This window comes from Syngnathoides biaculeatus, chromosome 12 (assembly GCF_019802595.1).
Source record: "Syngnathoides biaculeatus isolate LvHL_M chromosome 12, ASM1980259v1, whole genome shotgun sequence".
Taxonomy (NCBI): Eukaryota; Metazoa; Chordata; class Actinopteri; order Syngnathiformes; family Syngnathidae; genus Syngnathoides; species Syngnathoides biaculeatus.
In genome coordinates this window covers 7135616-7156552 of record NC_084651.1, presented here as the reverse complement: position 1 = coordinate 7156552, position 20937 = coordinate 7135616, and the positions used below count along the sequence as shown (strand labels likewise).

At 42.4% G+C, this 20937-nt stretch overlaps 2 protein-coding genes across 3 annotated transcripts; one reads left to right on the top strand and one right to left on the bottom strand.

Annotated features, from left to right (window-relative positions):
* Window positions 1-258: 258 nt before the first annotated feature.
* On the bottom strand, window positions 259-6313 carry eef1akmt2 (EEF1A lysine methyltransferase 2). Its single transcript, XM_061838036.1, is given in 7 exon segments — window positions 259-467; window positions 1841-2051; window positions 4123-4230; window positions 4606-4720; window positions 5737-5802; window positions 6095-6237; window positions 6239-6313. Coding segments are annotated over 7 exon segments (816 nt in total). The 3' UTR covers window positions 259-369.
* On the top strand, window positions 6233-15918 carry abraxas2 (abraxas 2, BRISC complex subunit). Of its 2 annotated transcripts, none has more exons than XM_061838035.1 (9): window positions 6233-6371; window positions 8625-8715; window positions 8839-8875; window positions 9944-10010; window positions 10123-10313; window positions 11982-12101; window positions 12605-12689; window positions 12770-12887; window positions 14353-15918. In XM_061838035.1, the coding sequence occupies exons 1-9, from the start codon at window positions 6300-6302 to the stop codon at window positions 14886-14888; spliced, it is 1317 nt and encodes a 438-aa protein (XP_061694019.1). In that variant the 5' UTR covers window positions 6233-6299; the 3' UTR covers window positions 14889-15918. The 2 variants fall into 2 exon arrangements, with proteins under 2 accessions (XP_061694019.1, XP_061694018.1); XM_061838034.1 differs by having other exon boundaries at window positions 11979-12101; window positions 14353-15910.
* The last annotated feature ends 5019 nt before the right edge of the window (window positions 15919-20937 follow it).

Below are 20937 nucleotides of genomic sequence, written 5' to 3'. Positions count from 1 at the left end.
TTTATGGGATGTATTTAACTGCTAATAGGAGTAAGTGTGATTTTCACCTTTTAGCCAATAACAGCATTTTTTTTGTACTAGGCCAAAAAGTAGCAGTCGTGCACTGTTGCATTATGAAGTTTCATGTCGTGTCATTTCCCATTTTTTTCCCCGTTCATTGTGCAACTGATCACAGAAAGTTGGCCCATCAATGCAAAAAGTTTGCCTTCCATCCCACTCATTGTCGAAACGAATGACAGACAGTCATTTTCTTTCAATACAAATATTTTATGCACATATACATACAAAAAAATCCCACAACCCTTTTGAGGATGAGCGACTCAGAAAATGGATGGTTCAAACAAAAGTGGAAAAACACTGCTGCCTCCATCACCGTACTCGTTTGAATATCAATGCAGTCACGCTGTTTCCCTTCTTGCCTCCAAACTGGAAAGTGGGCGTCGGCAACTCCTGAACGAATTCAAACCCTGTGACACATCAAAGAAGGAAAAAAAAATTCATTTGTCACACATTAACAAGCAAAGAGGAGTCAAACAAGAACTTTCCTCTTTTTTTTTTCCTTTCTAACATCTCAGGACCTTCGGTGTCAAATGTGACAGAAAACTTGCAGGCACGCCTCTACGACTACACCAAAAAAAAAGAAAAAAAGTGACAGCCAACTGGCCACTCGCCAAAAAACAAACTTCAGACAGTTGTCGCCCGAAGCTTAACCGTCACACTTGAGGAGATGTGTGTTGAATGAAGGGAGGTGGGTGAAAAAAGGTCTGACTGTAAATATTTACGCTTCAATGTACTCAGTTATAGGTGTTTAAGACCAAAAGTGAAATGAACCTACTTTTCAATTTCTGGTGGAGAGGTTAGTGGGTTACAGATCGATAGTCTTAAAATGACAACTTTGTAGTGTTTAGCATGTCTGCCTCACAGTCAAAATGTTGCGCATTTGGATCCCGTTTGGTCCTTCCTGTCTGGAGTTTGCAAACCTGCAAAAGTCGACTGCTGTCTTACTATTTCATGGCAGCAAACTGAAACTGAAATTGCAACTATTCTAATTCCCGGCCTACAAAGTGCACCTGGTTATAATCCTCACCCGGTACATTTGGAAAGAAAATACCATTTGGTGCACACATGGGCCGCAGCTGGGTAAAAGCCGCAAGTGCCCACATTGAAACACGAAATATTTACAAAGAAAGATGGTACACAGAGAGTTTAATGCTAATGCTAGCGCCATGCTAACAGGGCCGGTCAAAAGAAGAAAAAAAAAAACATACCAGTAAAAATCACTGAGACAGGGCAGTAACACGCTAGCGCGGCGCTAACGGGGCCGGACGGGTAAAAGTCACTTCCTCGGCACATATATTCCACCGGTCTCACTCTCATCTTTTCCGCTACAGTGCCCCCTTGCGGCCGTTAGAAAAAAATGCACAAGTTGGCCGCGTCACCGCATGAACCGCAGGGTTGAAAGCATGTGGAAAAAGGCCGGAAATTACGTCAGTAAAGACGGGACAGGTAAACATTCTTCTTGGTAATAAATATTCAGACTACATTTGCTTTTCAGTATTTGAAGTACTGTACTAACCTCATTGAGGAATGTGTGAGTTAATATTGTACATGTAAAAAAAAACACCCACACACCTTTGTTGACGCTTAAATAATGTGTTTTTGACGGTGGTATCAGTATTGCAATCAGGAAAATGACTAGCCACTATCGCACTGAACATATGAGCGCTTTTATCGATCGGCGACCAGTCCCAAAGTCAACGAGGATAGGCGACAAGTGACAGACAAAGCGGTATATGACGTTGTATTATCGTACTAGGTTAGGGGAGTATTTCAGCCTCACCTTCACTGAATCGCTCAAGCAGCTGTTCTTTAGTCCAGTTACAGGAGGTAATGGAGAAGAGCCCTTGATCCTTCAGGGAGTCTTTTAAAGCGCCCACGTAAAGTCTTTTCGCCTCGCTGGTATCGGCAGGATTCAGGCTGATGGCGTCAAACGTGCCTTTGTCAACGCACACGTCGTAACCCTCCAGTCCCCCTTGGCAGAAGTCCACCTCCTTAAAAAAAAAAAAAACATGGATTGGATGACAAAAAATGTCTACCTTGAGTTTAGTTGGAGTATGGAAAGGAAAATTGGGGGGTGAGGACCCTACGAGTACAGCTTGACATCGTGGATTAGGGACACACTGGGAAATAAATTAAAAATATGAAAATGGTCATAAAAAATAAAAGTTAAGGAGGGGGGGGATATTAATTTTCTAAGTATAAAGTTTGAATATTGGGAGAGAAAATTTTACTACGTTAATGTATACATATAAATGTATAAAATATAAATGTGAAAACTAAGAAGACTTAAAAGTTGTAAAATTAAAAGAGAAAGATTTCAATTTTGTGAGGAATATTTTATTTGGTTTGAATTGTACAAGAAATTATTCTAAATTTAACGAGCGAAATAATCAAAAAGATGTAATTTCATGACAATAAAATCATAGTTACAAGAGTCATCATTTATCAATAATGTGGTAATTTTACAAAATTGAATCCATAATGGTGAGAACAAAATATATTTTTTAAAAATATCTTTTACTTGTTCAGCACTTTTCTACTTTAACGGCATTGCCTCAGTCCCTGCTGGTCGCGAGGACCTTGCCCAAGGACACTGCGGCAGGACCACGAGGGCTGAGGCTTGAACCGACAACCTTCGGGCTGGGAGACGAGGACCACTCTAACATGTTGCAAGAAAAAAAAAAAGTCTGAATATTGGGAAAGTAGATTTGTAATTCTACCAGGAAAAATAAAATATAATATTAAGAGACAAAAACAGTAGTTGAACCTTTACAAAAAAAAAATGTCACAATATAATTTATACAACAATTTGATAAGAAAATGCATTAATTTTTAGCAAAGATAGGTCACTCAATTTGGAATGTTACAAGTACTACATAGCAGTAAATCTGAAAAAGGACAAGATAATACATAACATAACATTATAATTTCATCTATCCATCCATCTTCTTAGCCGCTTATCCTCACAAAGGTTGCGGGGGACATTGTAATTTTACGAGAGAAAAGTCAGACTTTAATGGGTGAAAAGTCATCTAAAAATATCGTGCTACTTTGGGGGGAACTCAGTCGTAACAGGAGGGGGAATATATATATATATAAATTATTTTTTTTTCTTTTTTTGCAAAAAGTTGCTAATCTTTGACACAGCCACTTATTCATACAGTACATCCATCCATTTTCTTTGCCGCTTATCCTCACGAGGGTCGCGGGGAGTGCTGGAGCCTATCCCAGCTGTCAAGGGACAGGAAGCGGAGGACACCCTCAACTGGTCGCCAGCCAATAACAGGGCACATTGGGACAAACAGCCGCACTCACAATCACACCTAGGGGCAATTTAGAGTGTCCAATTCATGTTGCAGGTTTTTGGGATGTGGGAGGAAACCGTAGTGCCCAGAGAAAACCCACACAGGCACGGGGAGAACATGCAAACTCCAATTTGAACCCGGGACCTCAGAACTGTGAGGCCAACGCTTTACTAACTGAGCCCCGTGCCGCCATGTGTGTGTGTGTGTGTGTGTGTGTGTATATATATATATATATATATATATATATAAATACATATATATTTTTTACAGTGTCTCTCTTTCCCATGCTCGCTCCCCAACTTATGTCAATATTGACTTCTGTCCGAGGAAAGCACGCAAGTGACAAGTGCGCCACGTACTGAACATATACGCAAGGTTGCTATGTATACAGTACGGTAAACTGTATACCCACACAGGACACAGCCGGTGGGACCGCCGCTACAGAGCAGACGTTTTGAGGTTGGGAGGGTCGCTCCAACGTGACCTGTGGGCAAACCGCCATCGCTTTCAGGGCCATCTTCAAGTGGGGCCAGGAATTTTTTTTCCTTCAAACAGTACCCGGGACCAGGCAAAGATCCACTGTGGGAACTGGGACAGGCGGTGAGCATTTCGTGTCCATCCCTTGCCCTCATCCCCGCTGAGTTTGGTCCCAAAAGTGGGGTACACGGCGGACGGGTTGCCAGCCAATCGCAGGGAACCCAGAGACAAACAACGTGCATGCAGTACCAACTGGTAATGTATACTGTACTGTACCCACCTTAACCTTGACATGTGTCAAGCCCTCCGCCTGAAGCACACATTTTGCCAATTCCACAGAAGCTGGGGAATAATCGATTCCCGTTAAGTTCTTGTATCCATGTTTAGCCTTTTGACAAAAAAAAAAACAATAAACATTTATTTACTAAATTCCAGTTCCACAATGAATATTTGTTTTAAAATGTGCCCCACCGCAAATTACCTTGCTCAGTTTTGACTGATACTCTCGGACAAAATGGGTTCATTTGTATCCACGGAAACATCCATCCATTTTCTTAGCCGCATATCCTCACAAGGGTCTCGGGGTGTGCTGGAGCCTATCCCAGCTGTCAACGGGCAGGAGGCAGGGTACACCCTGAACTGGTCGCCAGCCAATCGCAGGGCACATGGAGACGAACAGCCGCACTCACAATCACACCTAGGGGCAATTTAGAGTATCCAATTAATTCCACGGAAACAGATTTTCTTTTATCTTCTCCCTTACCAGTTGAACTAAAAAGGCTCCGTTTCCTGTCCCGATGTCCAGAATGGCGGCCTCTTCCGGAACAGCGGCGTCGGCCATCCACCTGAGCACGCGGCTCATGCTTTCCTTACCAAACCTTTTAGGACAGAAAAGAAAAAGAACAAATTGAATTAAGACACAAGCGTCATCAATTTTACAAAAATAAAGTTTAGATTACAAGAAGAAAAAAAAATAATTTTAAGATGAAAAATTTTGGCTTCAATGCATTGTCATGTAATCATTTTCAGATTAAAACAAAATGACGACTTTTGTCCTTAATGTGCAAACAAAAATACGCGACAGGAACGATGGTGAAAACACACCGATGACTTTGTTTTCTTCCCACCTCTGGCTCACAATATTGACAAAATATTTTTTTCATGACAAAACAAAATTAATTCCATGTCACAACAGTGCGATCGTACAATTTAAACAACCAACAAGAAGCAGGTAGTAGTAAACAATTGTGCTTGGTTCAAGCTATTTATTGTCATTCGAATTTGAGGTTTAAACATAAAGGGAATTACATATTATGCATTCACAACTTATGAAAGTCTGCTAGCCTCACGCAGTGCAAAATGCCATAGACGAGCTAACAAAACGAGCGTCAATGTTGCTGGAATTAAAACTTCAAGAAAAAAATGCACCAACACGTAGCAGACACGGCAATAATCATACAAATTATTTTTATCGTCTGCGATAAGAGACAACTATTACTGCATCTAACTGAATCACAGTCGTTATAAAACTCTTCTTCACGTTTTGTATGGCTGTACTACACTTCCCCCTGGTGGCCAAGGCAGACAGAACGGGCACATGCACAAGGGCATTGAAGCATGAAATCTTGACACAAACTGTTTAATTCAATCCATTTCCCATACCGCTTATCCTCACAAGTGACACGGCTGTGCTGAAGCCCAAGCCAGCTGAATCTGAGCGAGAGGCAAGGTCTTAAAATAATAATATTGAATATTTTAATAAACACAAAACTGCAGAGTGCTGTTTAGCTAATGTAACTCATTACATGTTTTTTTCTTGTTATGGCTCAAACTGATGAATAGCATTTAATACATGTAAAAACGTATGTAGATACACATAAATAAAAACGGTTACCATATTTCACCCACGTATCCAATGTCTTTGAATGTTTCCAAGTCTTTTTCATATGTATTTTCCCAACTGCAAAAAAAAAAGACAATATTATCAATAGCATATTTAATTTGGTGAACATTTCCCAGTCAAAACAAAAATCTATTTTTAATCTTAATTTTCTTGGGTCTTAAATCTTGCAAACGCGAGGTCCCGTTACGGTAATAATATTAATTATTTAATAAAACAATGGAATTTCACAGTTTGTGCTTAAATGTAGCTTAGCTGTTACAACCAGTGGCTGCAGAGGCGACAAATAACAACACGCATCCAAACTGTATGACTTTTTATCACGCCGCGATATGCTCAAAAGACTACTTACTATTCCTTGGTTCCTAACTGCGAAGAATCAAAGTCAGTATCCGAGTCTCTGTCATCTGCCGAATCGGAACCACGCTGACTTCTTGCTGCGGCTTCCATGTTTGGTACCGTGCGAAAGAAGACTACACCTCCCATGAGGCGTTGCGGCCCCTTGAAGCGCGTTCTCAACCGCAGGGGGCAGTGGGATTGATAGGGATGTTTCCATCATGGCGGCATCCATTTCAGGTTATACTTTTAGTTCTGTGTGTTACCACAGCGCTAACAGCAACTCGGATCATGTGAGTATGCCGCGACAACCACCACCGCCCTCCCGGTGTCGTCCATCGGCGCCATTAGTTTGGGCTGTCTACCCCACTGTCATGCTCATCTTGCTGGGCTATCTGGTTTTGGTGTCGTCTATTTACCGGCGGACTGTGGTCGCTGGAGCTTGGTTTTGTAGTGCGCGTAATTGTGAATAAAGTCTTGTTACGGCTACACACTCGTCAAACGGCAAACTTTAATTCTAAATCACGGTTCCTCGTTGGTGTTGTATTACAATTCGGAAGTGCTGGGTGTGTGGGGTGTTTTTAAGTTCCAGGAATTACTCAGCTGTTAGCTGCTTTGGTGGCTAGCAAGTGTTGTATTTTAGTTTCTAGTTTCTCTTTAAACGCGTTTTCTGCCGGTGTAAATGTATATTAACAAATGGGAGTAAATAATAACCTCTGTTTTAAATCACCTCGTTTCCACCATGAATGACAGACGTGCTTGTCCGTCAACTTGACTTCCGCTAGCGTCTCTTACTTCATTCTTTTCATATTCGACACGAACTCTGTATACTTGTGTGCTTGTATTCGTGCTGATGAATTGGTGGAACCGTGTTCACAGTCCATAAGTGGTTTGCAAGGTCTGCCTCGCAGTTAGGAAGGTCCCAGGTCCAACATGCAATGAGTGAATCTGTTGCAGACACCAGTGAGTTGTGAAAATGCACGAAATAGAGACTATTTGTTTAAAAAGTATTTTTATCACTTCCGCACTGCGTAAACACATTTAAACTAGTTAAAACACACTTTTTATACCCTTCCGTATTGCCTATTTTCACTCTTTCAATGACAAGACCATCATATAACATCACTTTAAGGAAATCTCTGAATCTGAGTGTCAGCGTGCTTGCTTCAAGTGGTTGTATTTTTCATGCTCAGTTGAAAGTACTTTAAAATACACAAGAGAATTAAATGTTATTTAATTGAACACCAAAATGTTCAACCAAACAACATAATTTAGTTTCATGTAAGTCTGCTATCAGCAGCACGGTGTGGCAACCGGTTAGACCGTCGGCCTCACAGTTCTGTTGTCTGGGGTTCAAAGCCCGGTCCCGCCTGTGTGGAGTTTGCGTGTTTCTCCCACATCCCTAAAAAAAAAGCATTGATTTGGACTCTAGCTCTTAATGCTAACATACAATGCCAAATGCCATAGATGGGCAAATAAGAAATAGTTAAGGTAATTCTAAATTGTCAAACAACGGCTATTTTAACACACATGGCACAGCAGCACATATGATCACAGCATACAAAATGACTGCCCTGTATATATTCGCTCTTCTCTTTTGAAACAGCAATTATTGGAGCTTAGTATGGGATCTTCTCTGCCCCTTGTTCTCCATAATTTCACTGCAGTGTGGTACTACACAAAAGGCCAACTCTAAAGAAGACAAGCGCCGGATAAATATACGAACAGGCTTTCATATGTGTAGAATGAATGAAGGAAAATCAATTACTAGCCACAAGCTAATATACATGGCACCGACTCATGTTACTCAAAGATTGATAATTACCCGGATTTTCCGCACTATAAGGCGCACTGCATAATAAGGCACATAGAATAGACGCTACAGTAAAGGCTGGGGTGACGTTATGCATCCGTTAGATGGAGCTGTACGAAAGGCTCAATAATGATTCATATATGAGGTGCACCAGATTATAAGGTGCACCGTCGGCTTTTGAGAAAATTAAACGCTTTTAGGTGCGCCTTATAGTGCGGAAAATATTGCTTGTCGGCATTCTGTGTACTCTGTCAGCAGCGTGTGATGAATGCCGCACCACACCTTTTCTTTCGAAGCATGTGTGCTTTATATTTGGGATGGGTTTAAGTTAAATAAAGTAAGTTTCTTTCGGCTTGTCCCAATGGGTCGCTGCAGCGTAACATCTCAGATGAACGCTCATATTTGTTTGGCACAGTTTTTACGCCGTTCCTGACGCAACCCCTCTTGGGTAGTGGAGGCCCCAGTGAGATACAAACTCACGGCCCCTGGTTTACTAAATCAATGTTCTAACCACTGAGCTATGAGGCCTTAAATACAGGCATTAAAGTCTGTGCGCATGTTTGATTTTCTCTGATAAACTTCCTGAATCCATTCCGTGGCTCACAATTTCGGATACGAATCGCTCCCTGTACAAAGGCACCATTGAGAGGATGCCATCAAATCTTACATTGGAAATGTTTTGGCCCGGGAGTATTCATACAGCATTCTTGCTGTTGTTGTGTACTTTGTGTAGGAGGGCTTCCTATTAGGCGAAGTAAGGCAAGAGGAGACCATCAGCATCAGTGACACGCAGATAAGCAGCGTGGAGCTCATCCAAGTCGTAGGTAAGGACTGTGCCGCTCCTATCTAGTATCTGCTCCTTCGAATTACTCACCCATCCACCTATCTACCCATCCTACCCTATCATCCACTTATCCAGTTATCTGTCATGACTCTTTTCCCAACAGAAATCCATAACCATGACCCCTGCGCACGGTTGTTTAGGTAAGCCCAGTAAGATTTCCTTTTCTCTCTGCACTTTATTATTAATACGTGTAGTACGGCTCCGAACTTCATTGTGCACATGCAGGTCATCTCAGTTAAAAAAAAGTGAAACTTGTACTAATGTAGCTTTGTTAAACAGAAATACATTTCAGGGGGGCCTAGTCCGACCAAATTCTTAATGAAAAAAAGTTTTTTTTTTTTTTTTTTTTTTTAAAAGATTATAAAACACATGCCTGCATAATCACGCCTTTGCCGTTGAAGTAAAATGTTTACTTCAGATCATGATAGATTGGTGGTTGTCGGTGTGCTATGAGTACCACTTGTGGTACACAGGCTCTCTGTTGTACAAATGAATCAGTGAATTAAACGCAAATGAAATAGAATGTTGCTCATAGCTATGCGTACATATCAAAATATTTTTCTAATCCATTTAACTTAACTGTAAACGGTAACATACTAACTTAGTAACATTTCTAATAATGCTTGAAGAACTTTTTGTTTTGAAAAATGTGTTTTGTTAGAATTGTTGAATGGTATTTAAAGTTTATATGCAAAACATTTGAGTTGAATCATTAGCACTTTGTATTGTCTTAGATTGAAGATTATCAGTGTTGATGTTCAAATTTGGAAATGTTACAGTAACGTAAAAAATACTTTTTGGGAATAACACCTCTGCCTTGTTTTTCCTGCTACGGTTCAAGATTTTAATGTTGCTCAATTTTGTACTACTTTTTCGCAGTGGTACTTGTGTGAAAAGCTATTAGAATCACTGCAATAGATGATCAATCAATTATTTGTAGTTGTTATGGCAATGTTTGATAGTAATGGTGTCGTCATGTTAAAAAAATACTGAAGGATGAAACAGAAAATATAAATCGTCCTTTTAACCTACAGGTTTCTTGATATTTAATTCCAGGAATAAACACATTCCATTTGAAATGAAATTGATACATCAGTTAGTGATTCTATACCCGTTTTAGGGCAGTAGATGGCTCCATCTTGCAAGGTTGCGTAGCAGCACCAAGCCAGCAAGCATGTGGCATTTAAATGTCTTTCCCCTCTCGCCAGCTTTTACGACTACGCCGGCAAAGTCAACGAAGAACACTTGAACAGCATTCTCAAAGATAGACGAAAAGTGAGTGAAGGACGTCGTGTTTGTTTCGCCCACTTTCTCGTGCCAATTGAATAGATGCAGTCGTCAAATTGGACAAAAACATTTTTTTTCCTCTCACTCATTCCTCACCCAGCACGTGATTGGCTGGTACCGGTTTCGGCGGAACACGCAGCAGCAGATGTCCTTCAGGGAACAGGTCGTCCACAAGCAGCTGACGCAGCTGCTCGGCGTGCCCGACCTCGTCTTCCTCCTGTTTAGCTTCATCTCCACGGCCAACAGCTCCACGCACGCCCTGGAGTACGTCCTCTTCCGACCCAACCGCAGGTATTGATGGCCCGGTTTGATGAGTGACGCTTATTGTTGTGCCTCTGTTTTATTGATGATTAACTTCCCGTAATTATCCGAGTATAATGCGCACCCCCATTGTTGACCAAAAAATCAGCAAAACCCATCCATTAATGTACAATGCGCACCACCAATTTGCTGCTACACATATGCTCAGAATATCAGCAATGATCTGTATTCATATTTTGTTAGGTTTGTACTTGTATTGTTTTTCCAAAAACTGTCCGTACAACAATATTTGATAATAATCATTGTGCATGTGCTGATGTAGCGGTAATATAATCTCGGGACAGGCCGCAGGACACGCTTGTCCTGGTCCCTGCAATTGTCAGAACAGAATCCCTCAACCAACTAAAATAAATGCTCAATGGTGGCATAACATTTTATTAATACTGTTGATCACATATATTGCAATCTTAAAAATATACACTAACACTGTTTAACTTCAACATTTTTTTTGTTAAATATTTGTGCATAGTGCTGTTTCGCCACTACATTTACACATCCTTGGCCAAGCCTTCAAAAGAAGCATGTGACTCATCTCCACTTCGAAAAAGATCCACTCCGGAACTCGTCATTGATGACTTGAAACATTTTTTTCATCCCAAGAGTTTGGGTTGCGCAGCGCGGCCTCTCCGTAACAGCTTTCACAATAGCGTCAGGTGGCTATCAAAACAACGTGAGCTCAAACTATGTGGGAATGAGTGTAATGGGCACATTTTAAAAAAAGTGACCTTTTCAATTGTGTGCGCGCTACCCTTTTTTTAATGTGCCCATGACGCTCGTATTAGGTAGTTTGAGCTCACGTTGTTTTGATACCAACCTGAAGCCTCGTTGTTTGGGACTGCCGGGCTACTTCCGGGTTGGCGGCGTCATCAGCACGTGTGATGACACATTTCTTTTAAAAGCAACTGTACAACTAGCCGTTGTAGTCGATATTTTTTTTTTGTTTTAGTTTAAGTTAAAACAAATTCACGGGGAGTCGTTTCTCATCTTTGGTGCAGTAGCAACAAACATGCTACGCTAACGATCGTAAAATGCAAGCTTCCCGAGGAGGTCTGAGAGCTCCGGTTGGGGGGTGCACATTATCGTAATTTATATAAATGTTTAACGTAAGATATCATATCGAAATGTATTTGTGCACATTTTTTTACCACTATGTACCTTTATACGACTATACAGTTTGATTGTATTTTTTTTCCATCCATACCTAAATATAATGCGCCCTATTAACTTTTTGAAAATATTTTTGGGAAAATTTGCATTATTTTCGAGAAATTACAGTAAATGTCAAAGACATTTTTCAAGTAGTTGAAATAATAAGCCTGATTAATGTGCACTGCAGGGTGTACCCCGATTCTAACCTGAAGTCAGCTTGGATAGATTCCATCCTTGGTTTTAAACACCAGTTTGCTGTTATACAGCAATGTTGTTTACTGTAGGGCTGCAATGCTTAGTTACTCGCTTATAGTCGCTACTTCTAGCAGGGCTTGCCACCCACCTCTCATAAATATCTTATTTTGGACAGACCAACAAGATTTCTTAATCCTCTGTAAAAAAAAAAATATATATATATATATATTTTAGTGTGGTAGTATTTAAAGAGTTGTGTTGTGGGGGTGCTAAGCAGTCATCTGCACTCAGTAGGTACAACCAGAGGATCACCCTCACCATCCCCAACCTCGGCAACACCAGCCAGCAGGAGTACAAAGTCTCTTCTGTGCCCAACACCTCGCTCAACTACGCCAAGGTCATCAAAGAACACGGGTAATATTTGCACTCCAAACATCAATCTGCACCACTTCCAGGGTGACTGTAAGCTGTTGAGCAAGTGTCCTCTGATGTGTGTTTTGTGTGTGTGCAAGCACTTGTTTGCACCTGAGCACATATCAACGCGAGAATTTTATAGATTTACACTGTGCCCCGGTCTCCTCTCCGGTAAAGTTCCACAACGGCACCGCCACAGATTGTTTTCATGTGAGTTGGAATGAGCCACCCGGCTACCAGAGGATGCACGCACACATCACACACAAATCAATTGGACGCAGTTAATACCTCTCCTGCCGGCTGTGCAGTTTATAAAGGAGGGCGAGGCACAGTATTCCCTCTGTGAACTGACTGTGACCAATGGCCAGTTGAATTTGTTACACTTTGACTGCAGCTAAAAATGTAACTCAGGTTCTGTTCAGTCCAAGTACAACTAGGCGACTTCGTAAAAAGCTCCCGTATCGACTTTCACGATATGTCAACTGCAATCCACTTCCCTGCAGGGCCGAATTCTTCGACAAAGACGGCGTAATGAAAGATATCCGAACCATATTTCAAGTATACAGTGCACTGCAAGATAAAGTGCAGGTAAACAGATTCCCAGAGAAAATACCGTTCTGTTTATTGTTTTCTCTCATTTGATTTCTCCTCCTGTCATCTCATTTCAGGCGGTGTGTGGGGAGGTTGAACAAAGCGAACGCGTGAAGGAGAAAATCCAAGATGATGTGAACAAGCTGAAAGAACAAATTTCACTCAGGAAACGCAAGACAGCGGAGGAGGAGAAGCGTAAGTCTCAAAAGTCATTTACAGTGGCACCTCAGCACTCGAACACAATCCGTTCCAGGAGGCCGGTTGAGAAGTGAAATGTTTGAAAACCAAAGCGCTAGTTTCCCATTACAATGAATGGAAAATGACATAATGCGTTAGAAGCCTAAAAAATATATAACTGTTTTTGGTTTTCCTGATAATAAACTGCATAGAAGAAATACACGTATAGTTTAAATACTTTATATAATTAAATCATTTAAGAAATATATTTATTTTTTGCTTAAAATGTATAGTTTAGTAGGAGAGAATGCTAGGCTGGGAGTGCAATGCAGTATCTGTAGCGACTCAGCCCCCAGCATTGTAAACCTTTTTTTATTAACAAAAGTGCAGAATAACTTTAAACAAACAATAATGAGGGGGAGATAAGTAATAACGTCATTAAAATTTTGCAGTTCTCTGCAACATTCTGCTTTGTTAGGGTGATGAAATTACGGATGTCGTTCCATTTAGCGCAGATAGCTTTAATATCGGTACTTGAGACTTCCTTCCTGCCTTCAGCCTCATCAAAATAAGAAGCAACTTTTCGACTTCCTCCAAGGCCTGTGGCCTCTGCTTGGTCAACACGGTCGCTCCTTGAGCAACATCACTTTCTTTGAGGGGACCCTTGTGTTTCAGAATGGTGTTGATCGTCTATTTTGCCATGCCATACTTCTTCTATACCACAGAAACTCGCACACCAGATTCGGGCTCAGCTATCAAATCCTTCTTGAAGTCGACAGTTTTACGCACCACTTTCCTTTTTTCTGGATCAGCAGTTCCACTTGGGTTCTTTGGAGCCATGATCGAGGGTTAAAATTGCTCAATTGGAGGAAAAAAAAAACTCACTACCGGGACACGTGCAGAGGAGTGTGTGGGTCAACTGGTTGTGTCGCACACATTACGTCGTTTCTGTTTTTTGGGGGGGCGCGTTCTAAAGCGCAATAACAAATCGTCGTGGATCAGATGGTCAGGGCATTCGAAAACCAGATTTAAAAAAATTTCGAAATTTTCGTTTGAAAACCGAGGTACCACAGTATTTGATAAAAATCTAACGGCAGCACAGTGACGTAGTGGTTAGCAATTCTGCCTTGCAGTCGAGAGACCCTTAATTCGAATCGAAACGAAGGCCTTCATCAATTCGTCACCCTCCTTTACACAAAATTAACTCCTCCTGGCTCTTATCCGTGAGGCATATGTGAGGCTGTTAAGCGTATCTGTGTCGTATTGGTGCGTTTTTACAAGTACCTTACTGATGTATAGTAAAATAATTTTTGGACCACTTGAGTGAATTTGCCTAATTTCTTGCAGCACACCTGAGGCTCTATCATGTGTCGTGGCACACTGGTTATGAATCACTGCACTGTCTTTCCCAGACGTGAACACATTTCTGTGCTAACGTCAGCATTTTGCCTGCTTTCACGTGTTGCATCTCTGTGGTCAACAGGGCTCCGTGAAGGCCCGAATCCAGACTCCGCGGCAGACAATAACAAGGAACCTTCCGGCATGGGCCTCCTCTCCAGGATATCTTTCCACGCACCCTCTGCGCCCGAGCGGCCCAACATCTCACCCAACCCTCCCTCTTACGCCGACCTCCTGTCCCAAGGTGACTCTCTCCTCTCGTCCTCTTCTCCTCCCCCCACCAGTGCCGCTCTACTTCCCCGCCCTCAAGCCGTGGGATCGCCAGGACACCCCATGCCGGGACCGCCGACCGTGGGCTTGGGCACCGCCTCTTCCAATCCCGTCGGCGCACCCAACTCGCCGTACCTCGGCAACGGCGACGGCTCTAGCTCGGACTCGTTAGACAGGCAAGCCGCGGGGCAGGAGTTTGACGATGAGGACGAAGACGAGGACAGTAGCGAGTACGAAAACCTGGTGAGCGAAGCCCCTCGCCTGCCCGTGACCCCCGCCAGCCTTTTAGCTCGAAGTCAACCGTCCGGCCTCGGCCCCGACGGGGACACCCGTGGCTCGCAAACCACATAGAAACACGGCGCCGGGTGTGCGCGGGACACTGACGCACCTTCTCAAGCAATCAAAAAAAAAGTGCCAGTCCTGAAAGTGAACGGCATGCGCAGCTGGCATCCCGCTATAATGTATTTTTTTTTTTAATTGTCTTATCTCCATTTTAAGGGGAAACCTCGTCAGCTCACTGGAAGGGGGGTCTTTATGTTCTCTGTGTTTGTTTATTGAACGGGCGATGTCTGGGTACTTCGTTTTGGATGTGTCTGGTGTTTAGGGTTATTCACCTAATGAGGATATAACCTCTGCCAACCAGCATGTTCCAAAAAAAAAAAAAAAAAGGGCAGGTCCTGCTTCCTTTTTCTTTTTTCTCCACATTTCACTAACTGGCACCCTCTCTTGCATCAATTTTGCACTATTTATTGCCTTCTTTTTAACAACCTCTCAAAGAAAAAAAAAAGGGAGATGATTAATCAGCCTTCATACATTTTTTTTAAGACTAGAATTGCTTTTACATGCACAATCGTAAGACTTGTACTGTCATGTTAGTAATCCAGTACTAAAATAATCATATAGCAACTAAATAATAGATCAGCCACATATGGGTGCTTTAAATAGAAATCTATTTTCTTTTGGTGAGAGATTGATTAGACACGAATGTCAAAAAAAAAAAAAACTGAAATTGTATCGCGCTTCGCTGCACTTAACTCGAGAAAAATGTATGATTTTCTTTGTGCTATACCAATGAGGTCCTGTCTTGCCACATGTATAGTTCTGTCTGACCACTCTGTTCGGCTTTTGTACTTTGTACAAGGCTTCACAGAGGACATACACAATGTACTGTAGCTTTACTAACTGGATGCTTCAGAGGTTCCCTTCTACTGCTGCAACATAGAGAGCTCCCACTAAACTTCATTTAAAAAAAACATCAACAACCTGGCTTCTATCTTCACTTTACTCTGCTCCTCGTTACGCTTAATGACCATGGAGTTACAGTGACGAAAATAAGTATTTGAACACCCTGCTAAAATTGCAAGTTCTCCCACTTAGAAATCATGGAGGGGTCCGAGATTTTCATCATAGATGCATGTCCACGATGAGAGAGAATCTAAAAAGAAAAATCCAGAAATCACAATGTATTATTATTATTATTTTTTTTTTATGATTTGTGTGATTCAGTTGCAAATAATTATTTGAACACCTGAGAAAACCAATGTGAATATTTGGTACAGTAGCCTTTGTTTGCAATTACAGAGGTCAAACATTTCCTGTAGTTGTTCACCAGGTTTGCACACACTGCAGGAGGGATTTTGGACCACTCCTCCACAAAGATCTTCTCGAGGTCAGACACGTTTCTGGGCTGTCGCTGAGAAACACGGAGTTTCAGCTCCCTCCAAAGATTTTCTATTGGGTTTAAGTCTGGAGACTGGCTTTGCTACGCCAGAACCTTGATCTGCTTCTTACGGAGCCACTCGGTGGTTTTCCTGGCTGTGTGTTTCGGGTCATTGTCATGTTGAAAGACCCAGCCACAACCCATCTTCAATTCTCTGACTGAGGTAAAGAGGTTGTTCCCCAAAATCTCACAATAGATGGCCGCGGTCATCCTCTCCTTAATACAGTGCAGTCGTCCTGTCCCATATGCAGAAAACACCCCCAAAGCATGATGCTACCACGCCCCATGCTTCACAGTAGGGATGGTGTTCTTGGGATAGAACTCATCAATTGGTCTTCCTCCAAACACGGTTAGTGGAATCATGACCAAAAAGTTCCATTTTGGTCTCATCTGACCACAAAACCTTCTTCCATGACTCCTCTGTATCATCCAAATGGTCATTGGCAAATTTAAGACAGGGTTTTACATGTGCTGGTTTAAGCGGACAAACCTTCCGTGCCATGCTTGATTTCAAACCACGACATCTTAGTGTACTACCAACAGTCACCTAAGAAACGGTGGTCGCAGCTCTTTTCAGGTCAATGACCAAGTCCTGTCAGTTAGTCCTGGGCCGATTCCTCACCTTTCTAAGGATCATTGAGACCCCACGAGGTGATATCTTGCATGGGGCTCGACCCTGTCATGTTTAGCTTCTTCCATTTTCTCATGATTGCTCCAACGGTGGACCTATTTTCACCAAGCTGCTTGGCAATTTCTCCATAGCCCTTTCCAGCCGTGTGGAGTTGTACAATTTTGTCTCTGGTGTCTTTGGACGGCTCTTTGGTCTTGGCCATGTTACAAGTTTGAGTCTTACTGATTGTATTGGGTGGACTGAATCAGGATAATACATGAAGTGGAGGTCAGAGGGTCAGAATTCTAGCTGATAGACAGGTGTTCAAATACTTATTTTCAGTTGGATTACACAAATCGTTAAAAAATCCCACATTGTGATTTTTGAATTTTTCTTTTTAGATCTCTTTCACAGTGGATATGCACCTCCAATGAAAATTTCAGACCCCTCCATGATTTCTAAGTGGGAGAACCTGCGATATAGCAGGGTGTTCAAATACATATTTTCTTCACTGTACATTCACTTCTCGCTCACTTATTCTCTATTAAAAGTCGGTAACCCTTGTGTGTGAGTTTTAACCGTGGTGATAATCACAACAACTGCTTCTATTTATGGCTCAGGAACAACGTATGTCTGACTCTCGGCTTTGGTGTTGCTCTAACATTCTTGGCTGACAAATACCAACCGAAGAACTGCCCCTTCTCCCTCAGGCGTCGCTGAGTATAAGTACAGTTCTGTCGGAACAGTGACTCTCCTGTCACGTGTTGTTAGAAACTGGAATCCTAACCACAAAGCAACACGGAACCTGCTCGGTGATCGCGAGAGACGTTAAATAAAAGTCACCAGCATAGTTTTAGTCCAATAACGAACCTGCGGGGTGTTCGACGCGGTCACCAGCAGGTTGTACTCGATTTGGAATTATTTTGCTGGGAGAACCGGGGCATCACTTGCATCGCTGATCAGGAACTGGCACTGTTTAAATGTGACTTCATAATCGGAAAGCTCACGATGGATAAAAATGTGACATTTGTTGTATACTTTTTTTTTTCCCCCATGAGAACTGGAGCATATGAGAAACTAAATTAAATATTGAATGTACAGTAGGTGGGGGGTGGGTAACATTTAGCTGACTAGAGCAGGAGTTAGACAATCGTGCTCGTAACACTTCTGATTGCGGTTTTCCCTTTTTAAGGGCGGTTTAGATACAGTGGAACCTCTTGGGTTAAACATTTGGGTTGGTGGTTGACGAAGTTCTGGTTTCAAAACTATTTTCCCCATCCATCCGTCCATTTTCAATAGCGTTTGCCACGGGTGAGCTGGAGGTTGTCCCAGCTGAATTTGGGTAAGGGGCAAGGTACACCCTGGAATGGATGACAATTATTTTCCCTAATGTCAAATTATTTACATGCAAGTTAGCCACCGCGATAAAACTTAAGAACTGCTCACCGTTTGAAAAGTGGGACTAGGAGGGCTACAAATATGACATCTTGCTGGTGAGGCGGACTGCACGTTGGTGGTTGGCTATTTTGCTTTGAGCTATGTTCTAGTTTTGTATCCAGTTCATTTGTGATTGTGTCCCTCATAATTGCACGAGCATTCAGGGTCTATTAGTAGCATCACAAATAGAAAATACAAACATTTCCATTTGGAGGCTTGTAAACTCCATCCATCCATCCATTATCTACCACTTTTCCAGGTCAGGTCGCGTGGGACTTCCCCTTCCCCCGCCACTTTTTCCAGCTCTTCTGGGGAGATCCCGAGGCGTTCCCAAGCTAGCCGAGAGACATGTTCTCTCCAGCATGTCCTGGGTCGTCCTCGGGGTCTCTTTCCGGTGGGACATGCCCGGAACACCTCACCAGAGATGCATCCAAATCAGATCCCCCACCCACCTCATCTGGCTCCTCTCAATGCGGAGGAGCAGCAGCTCGACACTGAGCCCCTCCCGGATGACCGAGCTATCTGGGATCTTATTCTTTCGGTCACGACCCACAGATCGTGCCCATAGGTGAGGCTAGGAACGTAGATCGACTGGTAAATTGAGAGCTTCACCTTTCGACTGAGCTCCCTCTTCACTACAACGGACCGATACAAAGTCCGCATCACTGCAGACGCCGCACCGATCCGTCTGTCGATCTCCCGCTCCATTCTTCCCTCACTCCTGAACAAGACCCCAAGATACTTGAACTCCTCCACTTGGGGAAGGCTCTCTTCCCCGACCTGGAGAGGGCACACCGTAGAACTGAAGTCTTAAAAGTGTGCTGGGTATTCTGAATTTGTTATCCCCGATCACCCCACAACGTTTTGCTTGCGCTCCAATTCGTTAGCCTAGTAACGTGATTGCCAAAGTCATTTTTTGTTTTTGGGAAACAAATTCAACAAAAAGTCAATTTGCCTTGATTCAACCTTTCAGAATTAACATGACATGGATGACTAGGAATTAACAAATATGTAAAGAAAAATATATACATATTTTTAGCAAGCACCTTGGTGTCTTTGCTCGAGCTTAGGACTGAATGTTCAAAATGACTCCAGCAAATTTGTTCAGGGGCGTAGCAACTGGACAGAGAGGCACCCCAACGGCGACCCCTCTCATATATTTCCGTCTCAAATTTGTTTCGTTCCTAAAGAGCCACAAGACACCCAGGAATAATGTAAATAATTCCATTCCACTGGATGATTCTCAAGGGGGGGCCGTTATATCAGCCACCCGACTTTTTTTTTTTTTGTGGGGTATGAACAAAATCTTGGCCACCCCACAGAATATTTACTGGCTGCGTCAGTGATTTTTGCTATAACCCAAATTGCATAATTTGGAGTATTCCATAGCATAGGTTCTACTGTATTAACTTGTTTATCCTTGCGTAACATCAACTTGATGATAAAAAAAGAAAAATAGCAGGGCTCAGGTTTAGTATTTTTTTGTAACACTATACACACTCATGTACTCTTAAGCGTCTGAGGTGATACTCCCTGTACCCTTCCTATTTTGAATTGGGACACAGTGTCACCTACCCTCCTGCTGCGGATGTAGAGGTACTTTTTAGGCTTTTATTTTGATTTTTGTGCACTTGAAAGAAGACAAAAGAATGACCACGGAATGTCTTACTTTAGGTTAATAAAGAAAGACATGTACGTATCTGGATAAATGGATGTTTTCTCTTAATGCAAGTTGTGGAGATGTAATGTAATATTACTTTGCTCCATAAAAATCCCGGGGGACTGCACGGCGGTGAGTGGCTTGCTCGCTCTTTTATATTTTGATTTCTTGGGTTTGGGGTTTGAATTTCGCCTTCGGGCTTCCTTTGTGGGGCTCACACGATGTTCTCCAGGTACTTTGACTTCCTCCTGCATGACAAAAACATGCACGCTCGCTTCATTTTAGACTCATAAAAGGGGGTCAACCAACATGGAGTGCCTGTGGGTTGCCTTCGCAAGGACCCCACGCGCACTCCGTGGCCCACGGGCCTGTTCCAAAAGAAGGGAGGATGGGATTGAAGTTTGTGATTCCCTAGGAATGCTCAAGAAGTAATCGCTTGAAAATGAAACGAATAAAGTGGATATTGCTATCTCTTTTCTACCTTAATGTGTTAATTGTCACAAGTATTGTGAGAACTCGTCAGATTATTTAATTGAGAGATGTATGCATGATTTGATTTAATGCGTTATATTGCATCCAATTTAGATGGATTGTATTTTTCTCTGCATCACAAAAACATAATAATCGTGCAATATTCAGTATGGAGATAGCTCTTGATCTCTTGTGCCTCCTTGTCCCCATATGCATACAATTGATAATCATAGAATTCGATGCAACAATCCATCTCAGCAATCTTTACGCGTCGGGGTGTCATGAACGCCGCCATACATTAATTACTGCAGGCTGCTTGCAGCCTTTTACACGATGACATCATTCCTTCAGAGCCCATACCACGTGGTTAATTGCGATTCCGACAACAACAAAGATACATACAGACACACGCACACACGAGTAAACCCGATTGTGCCACTGGATGAAACAGTCCGCCGATTTGAGTGAAAAATGCAGTCAATAAATTCCCCCGCCGTTCTTG